Source organism: Rhopilema esculentum, unplaced genomic scaffold, assembly GCF_057945365.1.
Source record: "Rhopilema esculentum isolate cy_ngs unplaced genomic scaffold, ASM5794536v1 HiC_scaffold_23, whole genome shotgun sequence".
Taxonomy (NCBI): domain Eukaryota; kingdom Metazoa; phylum Cnidaria; class Scyphozoa; order Rhizostomeae; family Rhizostomatidae; genus Rhopilema; species Rhopilema esculentum.
Window position 1 is genome coordinate 336,743 of NW_028300834.1, and position 21,100 is coordinate 357,842.

The 21,100-nt window shown below is 34.3% G+C and overlaps 1 protein-coding gene across 1 annotated transcript; it reads right to left on the reverse strand.

Annotated features, from left to right (window-relative positions):
* Positions 1-754: 754 nt before the first annotated feature.
* Positions 755-20,964, reverse strand: LOC135691268 (ubiquitin carboxyl-terminal hydrolase 39). Its single transcript, XM_065209079.2, has 22 exons — positions 20,834-20,964; positions 17,794-17,842; positions 17,041-17,135; positions 15,051-15,130; positions 14,676-14,732; positions 14,192-14,288; positions 12,721-12,776; positions 11,964-12,060; positions 11,242-11,324; positions 10,820-10,865; positions 9,331-9,408; positions 8,605-8,669; positions 7,779-7,824; positions 7,174-7,238; positions 6,125-6,154; positions 5,792-5,839; positions 5,419-5,499; positions 4,457-4,518; positions 3,822-3,928; positions 2,585-2,625; positions 1,532-1,618; positions 755-1,068 (listed from the first exon to the last, which is right to left on the reverse strand). Exons 1-22 carry the CDS (start codon positions 20,925-20,927, stop codon positions 1,045-1,047), a joined length of 1,488 nt encoding a protein of 495 aa, XP_065065151.2. The 5' UTR covers positions 20,928-20,964; the 3' UTR covers positions 755-1,044.
* Positions 20,965-21,100: the final 136 nt, after the last annotated feature.

Here is a 21,100-nt window from a genome sequence, read left to right on the forward strand (position 1 = left end):
AAAACAAGCTGGGGTGCAATCTGGTATGTGGTTTTTATAGGACCATATAGACCCCCAGCTGGTTGCAGGCGAAAAAACCCCTGTAAAGCTAAACAGTTATTTTATCAGAAAATTCCAGATCTTGTCGGAAATATAACATGGTTGTCTTTTCTTTATCTAACTGTTCCATTTTGAGAGGAAAGATTTTAAAACTGAATACAACGACTTCTTCCGTTGTTTTGAATCAGATGGGCAATCTCTTTCAATAATTATTGCACCGAAAGCTGCAAGACATGCATATGTATACAAATCTAAGAGCATTTAATTACATCCTACCATTTCTGATGGTTATCCAACAAGAAATGCAGATACCAAGTCCAAAAAGCTTACGCTGAATTTATGTTGAGATTTACCATCTGATCAAATGGATATTGTTCGACCAATAGAAGTGAAAAATTATTGATTACTACATAAAAAACCTACTCGTAATTATTCAAACAGGTGAAGGTGTACATCAAAGGGGACAAGGATAGTTTCTTTTGAAAGTCTCCACCGCAGCCATCTAAAATAGACGCAAATCCTCTAACTATTGACTGATGAAGAAGATCTAAGTCAAACAGCACGAGGACCACAGTCTTTCACACCCTACATATTAGCTACGACAGAGAACTATGTTGCAGAAACTGGCATTGACTCTGCTGGATCAATTCTATTATCCACAAAAGCTACCACTAAAAATGTTGGATTCACAAAGACTGAAACAAACAACCCTGAGACTTCAACTGAGAAACTCTATTCGATTCTAACCTGAAAGTCGATTATCATGGTTACAATAACAGGACGAAATGTTATGTGGCGAAATTTAAAACAAGAATCTTAACACGTTTACACTGGAAAGATTCTTCAATCCGTCTCCATAAATAAGATATTTAGTATTACTGTAAGTATTCTTCCCAATGTTGTAACCCATCAGAATTTATCAACCGTTGGTCTTCACTTCTGACCACTTCTCTTTGTAAGTCGTCTTCACCAGGTTGTCGCCTTCATGTAGGCATGTAGAGCCGATCAGCTCTGTTGCAACTCCCATATCTAAAAGTGAAAGTTCAACAAGAATGCACACTGAGTACTTTAAATGGCAAGTCATAGATATGCCGCTTCTGCGAAATGTCATTGATATTTTCTCCGGAATCGTTAAAAACAAACCATATTATTATATAACAATATTATTAACGGACCAAAAGCCAGGAATTTCATTAAATGGAGAGGAGGTCATGGGCAAGTGATGTTGTCTTAATAAAAAAATTCAGGTTTGATTATAATATCCTATTACGTTGCAATGGCTTTATATATAGGGGAAAAGAGAGCTTGTTTTAGAAGGAAAAATAATGACGAGAAAGCCTAAGAGAAAAAAAAATATTTTTCTTGTTCTTGAATGACTTCAAGCTAGATATTGATTTCTTAATGTCAAAGTGTCCTTAGTAGCAACGTGTTCCCATAAGAATTTATGAGTTCGAGAGGATTCAAGTCTTGGAAGTGACAATCAGAAACCAACCTGGATATAGGACTCTGAAAGTGTGATCATTGGCGGAAGAATCTCTTTCACGTGTAAATCTTGAAGCTCAAACCAATGCTTAGCGCCCTGGAATGACAGATTTTTTATTCAACAAGCAGAGGGGGGACAAATATCATGAAGTGCTATTTATCCTGAGCAACGAAGAAAATAGCAAAACTAACAATCTTAAACCGTATGTGAAAGCTAAATCTAAGACATCGTATTGCCGGCACACGCTTCTATAAATGTGCAGTGCTACATAGCTATCAAAGAGTTTGCAATCCTTAAAATTGCTTTGCAAAGTACGCAATAAATAAAACCCTGCGACAAAGAAGAACTCTAGGCAAATAGCAAGCAGAATAGGCCTCCAAGAAACCATAAAAATGAGCCATACTCCAGAAGTTGAAATTTCTGATTTTATCAAAATTTATACGCAAAATCAAATCTGGCACCCAACCGGTGAAGGTGTACAAAAATTTACACCAACTTCGAACTGCATTTCTGTTTTGAGAACGTTGACGCGTCAGTTTACGAAAAAATTTGGATCCCTGTATGTACTAATGTTTAAGAAAGCAACAAATTATCATTTTTTCTTTTCATAATTTCACTAAATTCTCTACATTAAAATGAAATTTGAAAATAAAACAACCATAGTATATCGGCTGAAGAGCTGTCGATACACCATCTAAAGCGGACATAATCTAAATCTGAATTCATTGAATTTGTCCGTAAACTAACGGAATGGTCCCAATAGCTTCAACGAAACTTTCGGAGGAGCCATGGGGTCAAGGCATGATGGTATAAGTGATTTGAAGGCTTCTTAAATAAAATTTGACAACAAAATCAACTCTACTAAGAAAGATAAGGATATTCTGATTGATGTTTACTTCATGAGCCTCGGTTTCGCTAATGCCTCACATTAGGAAGCTATAATAGATACAATACATAAATAGCTTATCTGTTGCAGTGTCCGTAAAGTGAAACAATAGCGAAACATAGAAAGGCACAAATTAAATCAGTACTCAGTAGTGACTAAATAAAGCATTAACGAACCTTGTGATAGACATGAACTTTAAAGTTTCCTTTCCCAGAGCCTGAAACATAAATATAATCAACTTATTGATTTTTATAACCAATAAATAAACGCATAAAAATACTAGCAAGCGTGTCTTACAATGTAATGTGACAATATATCTTGAAATTAAGGCAAAATTGTACGAGGAAAATAAGAGTGAATTTCAGTAACGGCGCTTCGAGCGCAGCCCGTTATCCTTCCATAATCACATGATAACGGCCTACGCTCGAAACGTCGTTTTTATAATTCGATCTTATTTTCCTCGTATAATTTCACCTTAATTTCAAGTTATATATAAAAAAACAATATAATATATAATTCGTAGGTTTACAATGCTTTTTATTCAAAAGAAAATACAGCTTTTAAGTTATACTGGGGGTATCTTTAAAACTGTGGATACTGGCACCATGTAGTTTGTCTAAGGTTATCTGACGTTAGATCTACATCTAGGCCTACATAAAACAGACACATGGCCAAAGTGACCATTTTTGGCCGTACACTTTGATGTTATTGAGAAACATCTGCTTTTTTGGAGGTCCCATTTTTGTTTTTGGGAGATTTTCTTCTCCAGAGATTCGCTCCATTTGCTTCTATTTCCCTCCCTAAAATTTTCCTTCATTTGTCTCTATCTCTTGTGAAATCTTCCAAGTTCTTCAAAGTTGTTGACTTCTTTGTCTTAATGTTTCAGCTCATTACAGAGAGTGTCCTCTCAAAATCAAAAGATTAAATCCACGTAAATTTCCTGGCGCCGAATCCAATGATTCCTTATCATAATGTTATGTCGTTTCCATAACAAAAAACCGACTAGTCTGTGTTAACTTTTCTTTTACGTCAAATGATCACCTATACTACTGCTTTCAACACACGATAATTCAGCCCAGTTTCATGTTTCTGGATATCTCTGCATAAGATATACATCACAGACAGCTAAAACCAATAATAATAGCCTCCAGGTTAAACTACTTGAAATATGATGCGATTTTCTCCCACCCAACTACGTCAGTATATACCATAATCACCAACTGTTGAAATAAACCAGTGAAAAAGTAAAAAAAATCAATGAAAAAGTCAGATATCTAGGACAGTGTTAATAAGTAGCCTCTATAAAAAAGATTTACTGGCAAAAAGAAACTAAGAATTCAATATTTGGTTCTTCTAAAAAAACATTCAAATATCAAGTTTTTAGGAAATGAAATATTCATGAAAAGTTCCTACCTGGTTCTCCGTCATGTGATATGTTGGCGACGAGATCATAAGATGTATGAAGATGTTTTTCAACTACCTTCGGGTCATCTACCAAGTATTCTTTCATATCCAAGTTTCTAGTGAGGAAATTAAAAGGTAAAATGAGCCTATATACGATTTGTATTTATGGAAAATTGCAGATAGAGAAAGCACACTATACTGGGCCAACATACTGTCACTGGGACAAAAATAGCAAATTCACGATTAAGTGACAGGGTAGCTGAGCGGTAGAGCAACGAAGTTCAGTGTTGTTGGTCACGGGCTTGAGTTTTGCCCTGGTCGAGTCACTCTGTCACATTTCTCTCAGTAAATCTACAATTCAAATGCAAGATAAATATATAGACAAGCAGAATTACAAGTCATCTAAAAAATACCGGGCCTCCGACGAAGGGGGGGAGCCGGGAGGCCATGGCTCCTCACCCTTTTTCGCAAAACAATAGAGCTTTTTTTCAAAACTTTTTATTATGATTGCCATATTATCTCTTGGTCCCTCCACTTTTCAACCTGCGTCGGAGCCCATGAAATATAAAAGCAAACAATTTTAAATTTCAGTCTTACAAATAAATAAATTAATTATGAAAATACTGACAAGACTGACGACTTACTTGATTGGAAAATTGACAATGGTTGGATTTTTTTCGATGAAAAATGTGTTGTTATTGAATCTCTAAAAATTGCAAAATATTCCATAAAAATCTCTGTTTCATATTTTCATTACATACAGTGATCTAACAGGTTAGTAAATCTATACAAAGCCTTAAGATAAACAACGAATGTGTGTAATTTCACTAGCATATTTTTTATCTCAAAGGTATCTTCTACCTGCTAATCATTTTGTACAACTTTAGTTTAGAAAAAGTTTTTACTACTTCTTCTATCATTTATCATAAAAAAAGGATTATATTACTTACTACTTTAGCTCAAAAATAGTTTCTACTTATTAATCATTTTATACAAATTTCTGCAAAAATGACATAGTAGCAACCCTAAGATTAAAAATATTCATTATAAAAAACAAGCGCGCGTAATAACTGGAGGGGTTTTCACATTAGGACATACAAATGAAAGAGGCCGAGAAAAAACTAGAAATATCTGAAAAATTATTGTACCTTCAATAAAACAAACTTGAAATCCCTTTTTTGCTACCAACAAAAATCTACCCTTAATTTGTAAAGAAGTTGCCACCAGGCCCGTATACACTAGCGGGGCAGGGGAGCAATGCCCCCACCAATAATTTGCGAAAATCTTTCCTTCTTAAACTCTTCCTTTCCTTGGAGAAATTCACCTTTGCCATAACAATATACTGAATATCCATGCGAAAATCCAGCCCCCCCCCCCCCCCCTCAATCCAGTTAAGCTGTCTACGGGCCTGGCTGCCACAAAATAACATCTGCCATCCCCAAAAGTTAAATCCAGGTGAAGTTTTCTTTCTAGACTTTTTAGACGCAGCAACATCATATTTCCTATTCGGGAGGGGGGGCGGAGAGGGGGGGCATGTTGAGCGGATAAGCTTTCGATCAAGCTTGAAGGAACTGCATACATGACAACAAAATGATGTGACTCTTACCTTGAGAAAGATTATCAAATAGGGTGGCAGCTTTGTTAGCTGGAATCTTTTCACGAAACTTTCTTTGTAGGTTTTATATTCCTAAGATGAAGAAAACTTAGATGTCATATCACATGGATCGATGGATTACATTGTTTCCAAATAATTCACTTACATGATACTTCAAAAGAATCTGATGTACATGACCAAAGGATGATTCCTCTAATTTACGTAGAAACCGAGTCTCAAACGAGAAACTGATTAACGTAGAAACTGAGTTTCAAAAAGGAAATTCACATAACTTGAATTGAGAAATTGAGCAGCGAATTCGGGTAAAAAATCATCATATAAAAACCAATACTAGATCATAACAACGGACTTGATAGAACAATACCTTTTCTTGCACGCCATCAAACTTCTGAAGTAGATTAATGAGTGGAACCTGCAAAAGATACAGAAAGCTAAGAAAACACTCTCTTCTCCTTTATAGGTAGGCAAATCAGCCATAATTCACTCGACTTGACGATGCCATGAAATGAGATATGACACAGGTATTAATCATAATCATAAAGACAAATCTTTTATCACAATTTATGAATAATAGAAACAAAATATTTGTTACTACTTCCGTTGATCATGTCTGCAATTGAAGAAAACTTTGCATTTTTGTATAATGGTAGAGAACTGTTTTATATTGAAAAGAGACTGTGTATTTGAAATTTCTTACCTGTGGAATAATATTTGCCTCCAGTTCATCCTAAAACGAAAAAGAGAGTAAGCTTTACTGCACAAGAAATTAAATTTAATGAAATTCAAATCTACCAGAGAAAACTGACTCAAAATGCCACGTCATGAATTAAAAACTTCATGATTTTGCATATGGCTAGAAAAGAAAAGGCTAGATCCAAACGGACAGAATATATAATTAAAAAGAAAATATCAAAAAATTTCTTTCATGGGAAAAATTTAATATTGCTAAATGGCAAACGCTGCACAGGTTGATATATATCAAGGCAGTATGAAAAATAAACCAAGTTTTAATCAACCATACTAAAAGTAAACAACAGGTTGATATTCATTGGAATAATAAAGCCCTAAAACTACATTATTGTTGTGGATCAAGTATAATGGAGCTAAAGGTGAATTCTCTAAACATTTTCCTATGACGGAAGCAAAAAAGACTTAAAAGAAAATTTCTGGAGAGTTTTCTGGAATCTATGGAAACTTTCATCTATCGATTTCAACAAAGAATAAGATTAACAAATTATCAGGAATCCACGGAGTGCTAACGTCTTTGGGAAGGCTAGATAGGTTGTCTGCCAACGGGGAACCAACTAACGTCTTTTGGGGGCTTAAGACGACTCCCCACTCATGTAGCATTCTAATTCATTTCAGATGTCTAAATAGGATAGCCTTCAACAATGCAAGTCTTTTTCAAGAAGCCCTTCACTACAAAAACATACAAAAAAATTATATTATAGAGAGATCATTCAAGCTATTTACAATTCAATACATAAATTGTGTCATAGAGCCCTTTTATATCTAGAATAAACATCTAGGTTAAAAAGACCAAATGGCAAACATAAATTTATTTTCAATCAAACAAGACATGGTTTAAAGCTGTTTGGGGAAGTTGCCTACTAGGTAATATGTTATGTAGGACAGCAAATAAAGGGGATTTTTTTAATGCCCGAGAGGAAATATGACATGTAATGCCATTAAGGTTTCTTTGATAGCATCATAAGCACTGAAAATAAAAATGGTATGACCACATACCTTAAAAAGTGGTGCTTGGGGGATATCAAGCGTTAAGTACAGAAATGGTGCCTGGCTTTTTGTTTCTGCGAAGAAAAATATTACAGTGTTTCTATTGCGTAAAAAAATTCAAAATATATTGACGCTCTAAAAACTGAAGGGAATATTTCCATAGATAGGATCAATTAGATTACGGCAACCCTATAGAAATGGCACTCAATTAACTGCGGTTTGGTTTCTATGCAGCTTCAACGGGTACTTGCTAGTGAAATTCAGGTTGTTTAAACTTTTAATTCTAGAATGAGATGCCGATAAAGGGTTAGGTAAACATCGGGTTTCAGTAAAGATCAATATTTGCTGGTCAAGATTTCAAACAGAAAACAGATCAGTAATATATTATGCGAACTCAATTTATTATAAATATTTCACCAACTGCATTTAAAAAGCGACCGTATTTTGACAAAGAACTAAATAACTAACATGAAAAGGCCTAACAAAATGACATTCACACTCTAAAACTTCATTGAGATTCAAGAAATTGATGGTTCTAAAAGGGAAATTCAACAGGAGCCTAAGCTAATTAAATTAAGCTGATAAAAATAAATTCTGGAGAAGAAGTCGGGCACCTTTGTATTCGTCAAGTTCCATAAGTTTTTTCATCTCATCCTCGTTCTATTAAATCAATAGAACAAAGGTAAACAATATAATAAAGAAATCAACCAATGCAAAAATCGAGTTTCTACATTCTTCTGATTTCGAGCCAGATGGTCAATATACCGGAGCTGCGATGTCAAATTGCGAGCGCAATGCTTAAAACACCATAAACATTATTCTTTTTCTAGAATTTTCAATTAAAATACGTGTAAAAAATTGATTCTATGAAACATCTCAATGCATTTTTCTGCATTTTTAAATCCAATTAGTGGCTTCAAAATGATAAAAGTATGCTCTAAAAACGAAAATGTGAAGAATTTCTAAAATCGCAACGGATTGTACCATAGTTGATGATTGTACTTAGAAGGAAACGTAGCCCATCTAAAACAATTTCAATGAAACTTCAGGCTCTAAAAAATTATGTTTCTTTAAAAGATCTTGTTTAGCTTTACGATAACAATTAATCAACAACGTCTAAATCCCTTTAATGTAAATTGTAAAATATTTTTATATTTTGCAAAACAAACCGACAATTATTTTTACATAATAACTAATTCAGACAAAATTCATTTGCTTGAATTTATTTGTAAAACGACATAACGAAAAGAAATGATCTTATTATAGAGAATTGCAACCCAAAATTTTTAAATTTCTTATACATTTTTTCATTAACAACTTGATAGAAAAAAAGACAAATATATGGAATGTAATGTGTTTCTTAAATCGCAATGTATTGTATTTCAAAAGGACAAATACCGTGAATTTTCAAGTACAGATGTGGATGAAGAGGAAAATTACCTCAGTTTGTGGGAGTTTTCTGCTGTGAACAATCATTTCTCCTCTGAATGTTTTGAAGATTGTACCTTAAATCAAAGTCATCGATCGATAAATCATATGAATCAAGTGATGGTTCTTTTTGGACCATTCGAACCGCAATTCACTGTCCCAAAAATGTATTATATCTCATTGATTATAGTAACGATAGGGGTACATCATAAGGCCTTGGTATATGTCAGCTTCATGCATCAAACACTATTGCATATAAGATATTCTTCACTTTCGTGCATATTCTCGCTTTCGTGCACAGAAAATCTCTTCCTCCTTTTGACAATATAATTATGTGATGAATATTTGATGAAAAAATTGTGAAGTAACAAGACCTTCAATGATGTTAGAAAACACAGCTATTAGGTTGGTAGGGATGCGCTGCATTGTAATTACTTTTCAAAGTTTTAGTGTATAAATAGAATGAAACTCGCTATTATAAGGAAAGGTTCTGGTATAGTGACATATCTTTGGTCAACGGCACAATATGCCCTTGAGAAAACCTTTGAAACTTCTAATTGGGAAACCTTCCCTTGCAAGATTAGAACATGTTACACACCATGATCACAAGAGTATTAAAACGACTGTAATTTTGTGTAAACACATTTTGTGTATACACGAGGTGCTTTGCTACATAACAAGCATATAGATAAAACAAATTCTTACTATAGTAAATAGTAATATAGTTAAAGTACTTACTGCTGTTTGGTTTTTTGGTCCCATTTAATGTGATATGAATCGAGTTTAGAAACCATGACAAGAAGTCAATCGGGAAACCTGGGAATGACAAATCACATGGGGGTAGCAGTAGCACCATAGGCAATAACTTTACCTTTGATTTGCAATGATAGAGACTCTCTTTACACACTGATTTCATTATCAAATCAGCCTTAAATGTAAATTGGCCTGTAAAATAGCTTATACACGTAGGAAACAGATTGAACAGGGGCACCTTCTCTACCATATCTCAAAAACAGATCAATTGGGCCTATTTGCTAGAGCGACAACATCTACCACATCCCTAATGCTTCCTACCTATATGCACGAGCTACAAGAACAGGAAAATAGGCACTACTTCCATTAAACAATAGCAGGGCCCGATGTATAGACAAAGTGAGTGCCTGCCAGGTTAGTGGCACAATTAAGATATGTCTATCTGTAGTATTTGTTGATCAATATCCGTTTTATATTATGCAAATTTCCTTTCCATAAGATTGAGTCAGAGTAGAACAGCTAGTGACTCAGATGTTGAGAAGCATTAAAGCTCTTATACCAGTCAATGCATTAGATCGACAATTGTACAATTTCAACTCGACAAATGAAAATGTAATGTTACATGCTCCATATAAGTAGATAAGACAATTTTGTCTAAAGCGGCGCCAGATTTGTTGGGTTGGACATTGCAGTAATAAAAGACAGGCCGAATTCTTTCGAAATTTCAATGTCAAATGCGACATGGATTTTGATAGTCTGAATATTTTGTGTACAAGACATTTGCCCTTTGCATGTGTTGTGAACAGTAGATTAAAATCAGGAACTCTTTTCTGTGGTTTTATAGTATCTACATATGCTAGCAACTATATCAAAACTAGGGCGTGTCAAAAACACATATCGAATTAGTATCAACAGAGCATTCAAAAAATATTATAAGATTAAAAGGACAAGTCATGTGATAACGCCATTAGATAACAAGATTCTTCATACAGAAAAACTTTGTCAGATGTATTGCATTGCACATGGCATAGAATTTTACATTAAAAGGACCTTATAAACGAAAGATGGAGTCTGCTCTAAAATGGATACCGAGTAAAATATCAAGAGAAAGGTCTGAGAAATATTAACAACAAAGGTCAGAAATCGTAAGACTGTAAGACCGATTAAGGGCTACGGGGTGAGCTGAGAAATTGGTTTTAGTCCTTTCCGATTGCATAAAAAGCCGTCAACACCACATCATACTAAAATCCGACATCCGACAATTTTTAGCGAAAAATGTTACCGCTTTATCCTACAATCTTGGTATTTTGTACAAAGGAGGGTTTATTTGGCGACTTCAGCTTTCAATATCCGACCTTTTATATTCTGAGAACGTGGGTACGTAAACAAAATGAAGCGAGCTAAACTTAGGCTTGTAATATGGGATTATTATGAGGTTGATAGGCAACAAATGCTTTGAAAATATTAGCATTACCTTGGGCAGTAAATTGAAACTTTTTCTTGCTGCATGAAGAGACCGCCTGGAAAAATACAAAATCGGTAGAAGTAATTTGCTAAGCAGAGAAACAGGAGCTGCGTATATTTCTAAAATGATATGGCATGATCCAGGTCAATTCTTCTTAGAAACGTTTCATTATACACAACTGTATAAGGCCATTTCCAACCCCTACCTGTAAAAAAACATAAAATCATATAAAAAATCATATGCCACTTCCGATGCTTTTGCTTTATGGATGAATTTGCCCTTGGTAGAAAGCTATATAATTTTGGGCAGCATAGACTTGGCATAAATTGCTTTTGGATATGAAGAGCTTAAAGACATGATAATCATGCAATCCACATTTGAGAGGTGATTTTTCAAACAAAAGCTGAGTAAAAAATAATGGACTCCCAAACCTGCAACATTTCGTGTGGACTGACATGTGCTTTGAAGTTTCTAGGATTCCAGATTTTTCTGATGAGTTCTCCGAATCTTTGCACTGGTAAAACCGAGGAAAATTGCAACAATTACAAAAGAAAAAAAACATGAACCATTAGATATTCTATAAACAAAACAATAATTATAAGTTAGAGAAGGATAGCAACAGTTGAAAATTCCAGGTATTTATTGATTGGTTTCAGCCTCAACATTGCAGGAGAAAAAAGTTCAAAAATGGCAATATTTATCTAGAACCTCAATCGCACGAAAGACCTTTAAAAACATCATGCCAAACTGATTCAAGATAAAACTGACCTTTTTACAGGCAATGGCACTGTTAATGACAAATAACAGAGCCCTCACAACAGAAACATCGCTGTAAAAAGCGTTTTTGTGCAATCGTTTGCACAAAAAAATCTTAATTCGAGGCAAGCCAAGTGTTATTTCTAATCAGAGTTTAAATTTCGTCTCCGGGTTAATACACATGTGAAAAAAAATCTTCTTGACCACGGGCGAGTTGAGAGCACTGGATTTTGAAACCAGTAGGGTTTAAACTTGTTTCGGCGTGGGAACCACATGTAAACAAGCCAAATTTCCGTTACCTCAGCTCGGGGTGAAACTCAGTTAACTTTAACATGTAAAAGGCCTTTCCATTCTTTGATACATTTTTACCAACTAGAAGTTTCGTGATTTCACCTACCAAGCGGAAACATCGTGTCACCTGGCGGCCTCTTGATTGAGCCGTAATTGTCTTCTTTCAAGAAGAAGTTTCGAATCGGAGTAACAAAAGCCAAAGCCTGAAATCAGAATTAATTAATGGGAAACTATAATCAGCTGTGTACGTTACCAAATAACCAAAGATGCATACTAAAATAAACTTTTTCTGGATTTCGTGAATTTAGGAAGGTCTAAGCTTCATCGACCGGAAGTGTAAAGGCGTACACTCTTTTTTATAAAGACAATTAAAAAAAGTTCAGACTGGCTGTTCTTAAATTTTTCGAAAAACTTAGGCTGGATTGTTCCTAATTTGTTCTTAAATTATTATTAATTCTTGAATTATTAGGGTGTAAGCAGTGCAGTTGCTAGCTAGTGTGCTCTAAGAAGGTGCTCAACCTCATTTGCTAAAAAGGTGAGTGAGATATATTTTATTGTTCATGAGTTTTAAAATTCACCAAAGAACCCACCCTCTAGATGGCATAAGAACTTCTCGTTTTAGAGATAAAGTTTTTAAGGCGGTTTCACACATTGTTCAAAATTACATTTTCCAGGAGCTCGGCCTCAGCTTGTTCTTAACTTGTTCTCAACTTTTGACCAATTTTGAGACTCGTGTTCTTATAAAATTACTCTTAGCTTTGGATTCAATAATCAAGTTATTTAGTAACAAAGAAAAGGTTTTAAAAATTGCGGGCCTCGAAAGAAACGGGATTTGCAAAAAGCGATTACACTTTGAACCTCACCTGCAAGACGACATTCAAATAATCGTTCGCCTTTATATTGTTGACCCCAACAATGCCTAAAAATAATAAAACATGGTTGATTACCACAAGTCAGCTTTCCAAAGCTTGAAATCATTGACAAAAATTGAATTAAAATTATACCCTACTAAGATTCCCCTATTCTATGTATTTAAAACAAAACCAAAGATATGGCCGAAGCTTTATGAAAATTCAAAACTTGACAAAAATCTAGGTTCAGGACCTTTAGTTTCTTACAATCAGCAAATTGCAATTTGTGGTTAACAAAAACAGGAAAACAAAACGAAGTTAATTTTTCGCATTTGTCCTTTCACTTTTGTAGAAAACGGGATGTCAAAAGAAAACTTCATACAAAAGGAAAGTGAAAAAACAAATCAGCTGAACCAAGAAGATGTAAGGAAAAATAGGACTATATTTTAATATAATGTTTGAATACTTTCTACAAAGTTATTCGACCAATATGGCCCCAGTATATAAAACCATAAACGCAGATGAAGACCGCCAATGTAAGTCCCTAACGTGAATTCAAATGCTTACACACTTTTTTATTAGAAAATTGCTTATAAGAATAATCAGGCCCAGAATCATCCAATTTTATATTAATACAATAAAAATATTGATCAGCCTCAATTCGCATATCTATGTCTCATCTATCAGCATTTTCCTGTTTCGCTATGTTAAAAGGAATCGCAGAACTGGGCGTGGTTTTTATGTAAGGGCGAACGATGTTCCCTTGCAACAACATCAGATTTGAAAAAAACACCTTAAGAATTTATTCAGGCTGAAAACGAAAAATTCTTAAGAATATCGAGGCTAGAAAAAATTTAAAGTGTTCTCATAAAAAAAAGAGTTGGGTAATCCAATCTTGATTCCTTACTACAAACTGCTAACAAGAATCTTAAGTTCATTTGCCAAATATTAAATTTCCTCTAAAACATATCTTGGCCTTCCTTTTATTCCAATCCTTAGGAATTTTAATTAAACCTATAAGTGCTAGGCTGAGCTTAAGCCGTAGGTCACTTTACGTTACAGGTCGATTGTGAACAAAAACAAGTAATAAGCCATGTTGATAATGCAGGTATGAATCACGTCATTTGCGGTGACATCTCCCCAGACATTTCACTAGAAAGTCTTTCCGAGGTCAAGAAATTGGTACCAGGAAATTTTTATCTATCCACAGACAAAATGTTTTACTTGTATTGAGAATGATGTCCTGGCTTTCAGTTTGACTTTTAAAGCTTTGCAAGGAAGTGCACAACATGAATGAATGTAAAAAATATGACAAAAGCCTGTGGAGCAAGTTTTCTTAGTGATGGGTGTGACAACCACAATTTTTCCCCTGTCTACTAAAGCTTAATTTTATTTTCAATTAAAAACACATTCCTTCCATCTCTGAAAAACACCAGGCATCTGACTTTGTTACAATATTTCCGTGTTTCAACTATCAACTTACCCGGAAGATACAAAGTGCCATCAAAAGCACGTGACATATCACCGTTTGAATCGAGTCTTTCAATCAGTTCTTTGGTAAACGTTGGTTTTAGCACATACTGTCAAAATACAAAACAAAAGTAGCTTCAGATAAATCACAAAGTAATTTTGTTCTCAAATAATGGTGATCTTTAAGTTGCAGATCTTGACCAACAAATATGCAGATCTTTAAGTTAATAGTTAGAAATGCTACCTTTTTCGTTATTAAAGGTTAATGAAAATTTAATCAGCGTTACCTAAAAATGCGGATAAGTTTCAATTAATTTAATCAATCTAATTGATTCCATGGTTATATATTAATAATAAAAAAACTTTTTTATTATGCAGGTGAATAACGATGTTAAAATTTCCATTCCATTAAGATTCCCATTTCCATCCATTATAAAATTCAATATTTATATGGAAATTGAGCAATATTTTACAATAGAAAACGGTAAATCGATTACCTTGATGTCATCCAACGATGAGTCGACAATTTCATAGTTGTCTGGCAAGCAATAAAACTGCAGACAAAAATATTAAAAACTGATGACATGAAGAATTTAAAATGAAAAAACATCTAACGATCACAGGGGCATTCCCTGGGATGTAAAGGTCTAAAACCTCTGTTTCGTAGTTAACTTGGTTTCTGTTATCAATGGTTGCTTGAAAATGTTATCAACACTTTATCTTTTCGCCTATCAGTAAGTAAGTTTTCGACAACTTGAGAAATTTAATCCACAAAAACAAAGGCATACGTAGTTCATAATTAGCAGTGATTCAATTACTTTGAATCATTTGTGTGTTTATTTACACTGATAATATTTTATAATTGCACCAACCTTTAATGTATGTAAGTTCATGTAAACATGGTGACTAACATGAACACTGTGGGTGTATGCATGGGAATGTTCTCCTCTTCCTAATAAGAGATGGTCATATTACCATTAATAAAAATGACAAATATAACTTCAATAATACATATTTGCAACTGTTTAACCATTAATGAGATTTACATTGAGTAAAAACGCAAAACAATACTGGAAGGGAACAAGATACTCCTAACTCATAAGCTTGATAATGAAATAAAGCATAAAGATGACGAAAAAATCTACATATATGATACAAGAAAGGCACATAAATAAATAAATAACAACCAACTGCATTTCAATATTTTTACAACCAGGTTTATGCTCAGGACGTATTATTTATCCAGACACGTGATACATTTTGACAACGTGGCTTAATAAGAAATTTGTAAAGTTAATCCCCCTTTTTACTTAAGGACGAATGATGAGACGCGTTAAGCTGACGATTTCTTCTATACTTGTGCAGTAACGGTCCGGGGAAGATAGCGATTTCGGGTACAACGTCTTAGTGTGGTTACAATATAACACGGTGCAACTGCTTTGACAAGGAATCTTTGATTGATTATACATAAAATCCAAATTTTCAATGCTGGCTCCGAGCGTTTTTCAATTCGTAGATTCGCCATTGTCAAAAACCTATGTACCCAGCAGCTTTTGTCTCTTGCCTTAGTCTGCTTCTGGCTCACTACCCCCAACATGGAATGAAGAGTAAGTAGTATTAAGAGATTCAACGCGCTCATCCACTATTCAGTAATCAACGTGGCCAAAATTTGTGCTCTGCTTGGCATCTTCGAGACCACAGACGTATAGACGAGGGCACAAAATGCTCTAAACGTCGCTGATTATAAGAAAACCATCGTGAGTACGATTTTGGGGGCTTTATAAAAGAAAACCGTAATCTCTTCAAATCTTCTCTCTTGGAACGTCAAAAACACAACAGCAGTGCGAAATCTGTCTGAAAATTTCTATCAAGATAAATTATCCGTCGAAATTACTCTTTTTGGCTACAATTGAAACTCCAGTTTAGTGTAAGCCACTTTGTTATCATCCTCTGCATCATTTAAAGAGAACATGAAATTAACAAATTTAACTACAGAAAAATGAGACAAATATGTCTAGATAATCTTCTTCTATATTTTGCCAAATGCACCCACTGCATTTGTCTCGTTTAGTGAAACGATATTTTTTACAATAATACAATCAAAATAAGTCAGCTAGCAATCAGAATCTTTTATCATTAAGGGGAGTTTGAGCCAAAAGCCACAATGAATACAATGGCCACCTATATCTTCAAGAATTTTAAATTCTTCTACATCTCAAACAATGTCCATCGTCAATCAACAAACTTCAGACTTTCATTCCAAAAGTATTTTTCTTTCTTCTAAAGAACATTTACAACCAAAATAATGGAAGAACAGCCTCTATCCACAATGAATTTTTTGCTGGTTTCCCAGTCATTTTTTATATATAATAAGGCCTGTAGGCTGAAATGGACCATGGCCAACACAATTTTTTTACTTATAAGTTAGCATAATTTCTATAATTACAATTTAATAATAAATCTCAGAATACAGAAAACAACTTATACAAAGGAAAGCAAATGTAAAAATGGTTATAAGCTAGATAGATAACGTTGTGTAGATATGCACATAGAAGACTTCTCAAAAGATACAAACAGAGACCAAATTACAGAGGTTTGATGGGGCAAGAGCACATGTGGCCATATCTCAGCCAAACTGCAATACCTTTAACTGATTATGCATAGATAGATGTAATTTATGGCGCTCTTTCAGGTTTTGGGATCAAATTTTAAAACTTCTAAAATAGATTTTTGCAGTGTCATCACTCGAGAACTCTATTTGCCTATTCTGATTGAAAATGTGATTTATTTTTTGTAAAAACTATGCTCCATGACGAAATTTGACATAAAAAATTGCCATAAACAAGGAAGTCCATAAATTACCTTGGAAATACTTTCCACACACCAAACAGGCATAGACATTAAGATGTGACAGAGAAACAGTGCAAAGCTTTTCAAAGTCAAAATCCAATACTGATCTAGAAGTTTAGAACAAAGAAATTTGAGTTTCCAATTTCTACCACTAGCAATAACAAGGCTGTCAGTTTAAAGTAGATTTGATGTCAAACATTATCTTTTTTATACAAATTCAGCATGATAAATTACAAGGAAAGAATAGTCAAAAATTCGAAAATCAACTACCCATAGCTAGATAGGCTACAAAATATCCATATCCTATGGATTTCTTTGCTTTTATAAATATATGTCATTTAAACCTCCCTACAGACTATTCTATAGCTAAAACTATTGTGAAATTTTCAACAGTAAAAAAACAAATATTTTTCACCTATTACCAAAAATTCATAAGAACTTAGTTGGATATCACATGTACAGAAATATTCAAATATCAAAAGTAAAATATCTATTTAAAAGAATGATGAACCCTATCTGACGAATCATCATTTAAAAACTTGGTTAAAGAGAGGTTCAAAACACTTCAAAAACTAGTTGCATTCTATATTAATCTATATGAGAATTTGGGTCAATTTTTGCATGAATAGATAGATCAGCAAAGAGCATATGTCAAAAACCATGTATGACAAATTTTGGCATAGGACCGAATCTTGAATAAAATTTGATTTTTTCATCAGTGATTTCCAAATTTGACTGAAAAGATAATAAATGTACCACACATACCTGTTTATTGTGTCAAGATAAGGACAGTGGCGACCTCGATTGGATTCAACTGCACGGAAAAGAATAGCTTACAGATATTTGTGACCATGAATCTTAAACTTTCAGCAGCAGACAAATTGATAATCACAATGATGTTGAAAATATATGTTCAAAGCTACAGAAGACATATGCAGGGACCATGCACTACTCTAAAAGTGGAGCGACTGAAATGGGTGTGACCGAAATTTTTTGAGGACATGCCCTCTCGAACGCCGGAAAACACTCCTTTTAGAAAATGCTTGCTTATTTTCATTGAATTTTCATAAAGAGTCTGGTTCAGAGAAGATATCAATAACCATAAAAAAGATATAATTAGCTTGAGGGTAATAAAAAACCAAGCTAACCAAGTTAGAAAATATATCATATCATTAAACAAGATGAAACACCTAGAAAAAAACAAAAATGGTTCCCAGTCAATGAGAACTGCTACTACATAGGAGTAAACTATCCAAAGTTGCATTAGAGTAAACCTTCAAAAAAATTTTGTAGCCTATTATTGCAAAAAAGTGGGTAGGCTATGGCCCCTGCTAACCCAATGGCTGCGCCGTGCATGGATATATGCAAAGACAGGTTTAAAGGCTCAGAGAAGTTTTGGAGTTATATATGTCCTTACTGCTTCCTGAGTTCATGACCGCAACTTTTGCTAAATCTATCTTGGCTAAGATTTCTACATTGGTCAATGGAAAATGTAACAATTGTGGAATTACGCATCCTAAACTGTCTATGTGTGAACAGTGCCTGAATCCTTAGGTAAGTGCTCCCCTATGAGTGCCTTAGTTTGCATTTTAGTTCGCATTTTAAGCTGAATATATTGAGTAAACTATAACTTATTGTTGAATTATTACAAGCATTGTGTTCCCAACATTTATGCTAAGTCCCATATATGTCCTTTCTGTGGTTTTAAAGATCGGTTTACATATATCCAGATATTTTTTGAAACGCAATATTTTTTTGTTTTGAAAAAGCTTGTCGGCTCTTCAATTGTTTTTCAACATGGCAAAGAAATACAAAATTGTCCCTCCTGGCAATTTTTCAATCTTCCATGACCTCTAGCAAATTGGTAGTGACATCTGGTGGCTTCAATACTTTGATTCCAGGGTGGAATCAATGCAAATTATGCCGGAGATATCCAGCATGGACTTCATTTTTTCCTTGGCATACTGGCAAATAGCGAAGAAAAAATAATGTGTTGGCGTTAAGGTGGATGGATTTTGCTGCCTGTATTTGGGCAAGCATTTGCACAGCTGTAACACCACAGAAATCAGGACATAATAGACCTGCTCATTGACTCATCGGGGAAAATCTCAAAATTTTGATATCTCAAATCTCAATCTCAAAATCTCAAAATCATGATATCTGAAAATTTAAAATAGCTATGGACAAGATGTTTTTTGTTTTATGTTCATCATTAAATTCTACACTAGAAAGTTTATACAGGACAACTATTAACATTTTGGCTCTTCAGTAAAAGAATTTTTTTATTTCTCAAATCGGCTGACTGCAAATGTTTTAACAGAAGTGGTCTATCGGCAATAAGCCCATAATGCACAAAACAATAAAAGAGGCAGGGTTTATTTGATATATTTCCATACTTAACATAATAAAAAGATAAGAAATATACTGAAAAAGTATTATGGGGGGTTTCTGTCACTTTTATACCTGTAAGATGTTATTTTCACTGGACCGAATCCAGAACTCGAAGAGTGATGCGAGGTTCCTGCTCAGCATTAAGAATCATTATGAAAACATTTTGTTTTGGGCATACCAGGCCTTAGAAAATCAGTTGGAACTTCCAAAAATTGGTCTATTTTTCTACAGAAACATATCAAAATGACTCTTTAATTATTGTAGAATAAAATTTTTTGGGTGTCCTTATAACCTCAGAAGCACTTCATGCTCAAATCACCCGTTATTTATGCAAAATCAATTTTTTGAGCACCCCATTTATACTTTAAGTGCCTACTTGGGCACCCGAATTTGTAATTTTGCCCTACTTGTAAGCCATTTTGTACAGAGAAATTTATAGCTTATAGCTTTTGTTGCTTATTACATCAAAAAATCATAAAAACAGTGTTTGCTTCAAAATTTATTCCAGTGATGTGATAAATCATATCACAAAACAAATTACAGAAAATAATTCAGTGATAAATAAGCTACATTTTAGGAAAAAAATCTAGTTAGTTCGGCCAACCAACGATTTAAAAAAGATTTTGAAAATCACTCAATGTTCTAAATTTGTGTATTGCGGTCTGTTAAATGGCAAAATATTAGCTGTTCTCATTTCCCCAAGAACAATGGCATAACTGCTGTGTATAACTAATAAACAACCAATGGTGGTGAAAAGGATGATTAATAGTTTCTTTTATGCATAGTAAAAAAACAACTTTTTGGCACAAGCATTAAGAAGTGGAACTTTTGACGCAGATCAATAATTTACTGGCCAGTATCCGGCATATGAGGTCTACATGGATTCCACCCTTGCTTCGAATTCAAATTATTATTCGATTCAATATTAAATAATTCTACCCTTTTATGGTTGTGAGAATGACTACGTCCTATTATTAAGCAATTGTATTTGTTTCTACCTAGAATCCAAAGGCAGTTTTTAGGACACTGAAAAGCTTATGCTTTGAGCAGTGTTCTGGTCCTTCCTCTCGATGTGACCACACCTCGTGATTCCTACGCCTGGAATTACAGAAGAGCTGATGGTGGCGACCCTCCTCCTCTGGGTGAAAGTTTGGTCATGCCAGGGACTCGAATCACGGACCCTTTGGTCTGTAGTCGGTGCCTCTAACAACTGGGCCATCCTCGCATACTATTTTCTATTGGCGAATGACGAAAAATTTCAATAGCATGCACTTGCCCAATTCTGCAGACTTGTTGGAGCAAGTTTTGTGTTTCAATCACGGTTTGTTTTTGATACGAGTATTTATCTTAACTGGTTTATATCTTGACAATGCTAAGCGTGTATTGAACTTTATTAAACTAAAATGTTATGTACCTTTCACTCTAGCCTTCTGCTCAACTTCCTCTTCGCTATCATACTCCTCAACTAGCGGTCTTTTCATTCCAACGACTGGCTTCACGTCCTCCATTTTGGCCTATGGTTACTGAACTGCATCTTGAATTAGCCTCGTTTCAAAAAGAATCACCGCGATCTCAGACCTTCTTTTGATAGCATAGTTTTTCACCATCTACATGATTTATTTTTAGATACTGTATATACTGTCCTGTCGCTTCCGAAATGTCAAGTTTCTCTAGTAATCAT

Bases quoted from the DNA above. Each gene is read 5' to 3' on its own strand.
- LOC135691268 (XM_065209079.2), bottom strand. From the start codon at position 20,927: ATGGAGGACGTGAAGCCAGTCGTTGGAATGAAAAGACCGCTAGTTGAG. The intron at 12,061-12,720 runs GTGAGGTTCAAA...TTCTGATTTCAG, and splicing joins ATTTGAATGTCGTCTTGCAG to GCTTTGGCTTTTGTTACTCC. The intron at 11,325-11,963 runs GTAGGTGAAATC...CGGTTTTACCAG, and splicing joins TGACACGATGTTTCCGCTTG to TGCAAAGATTCGGAGAACTC.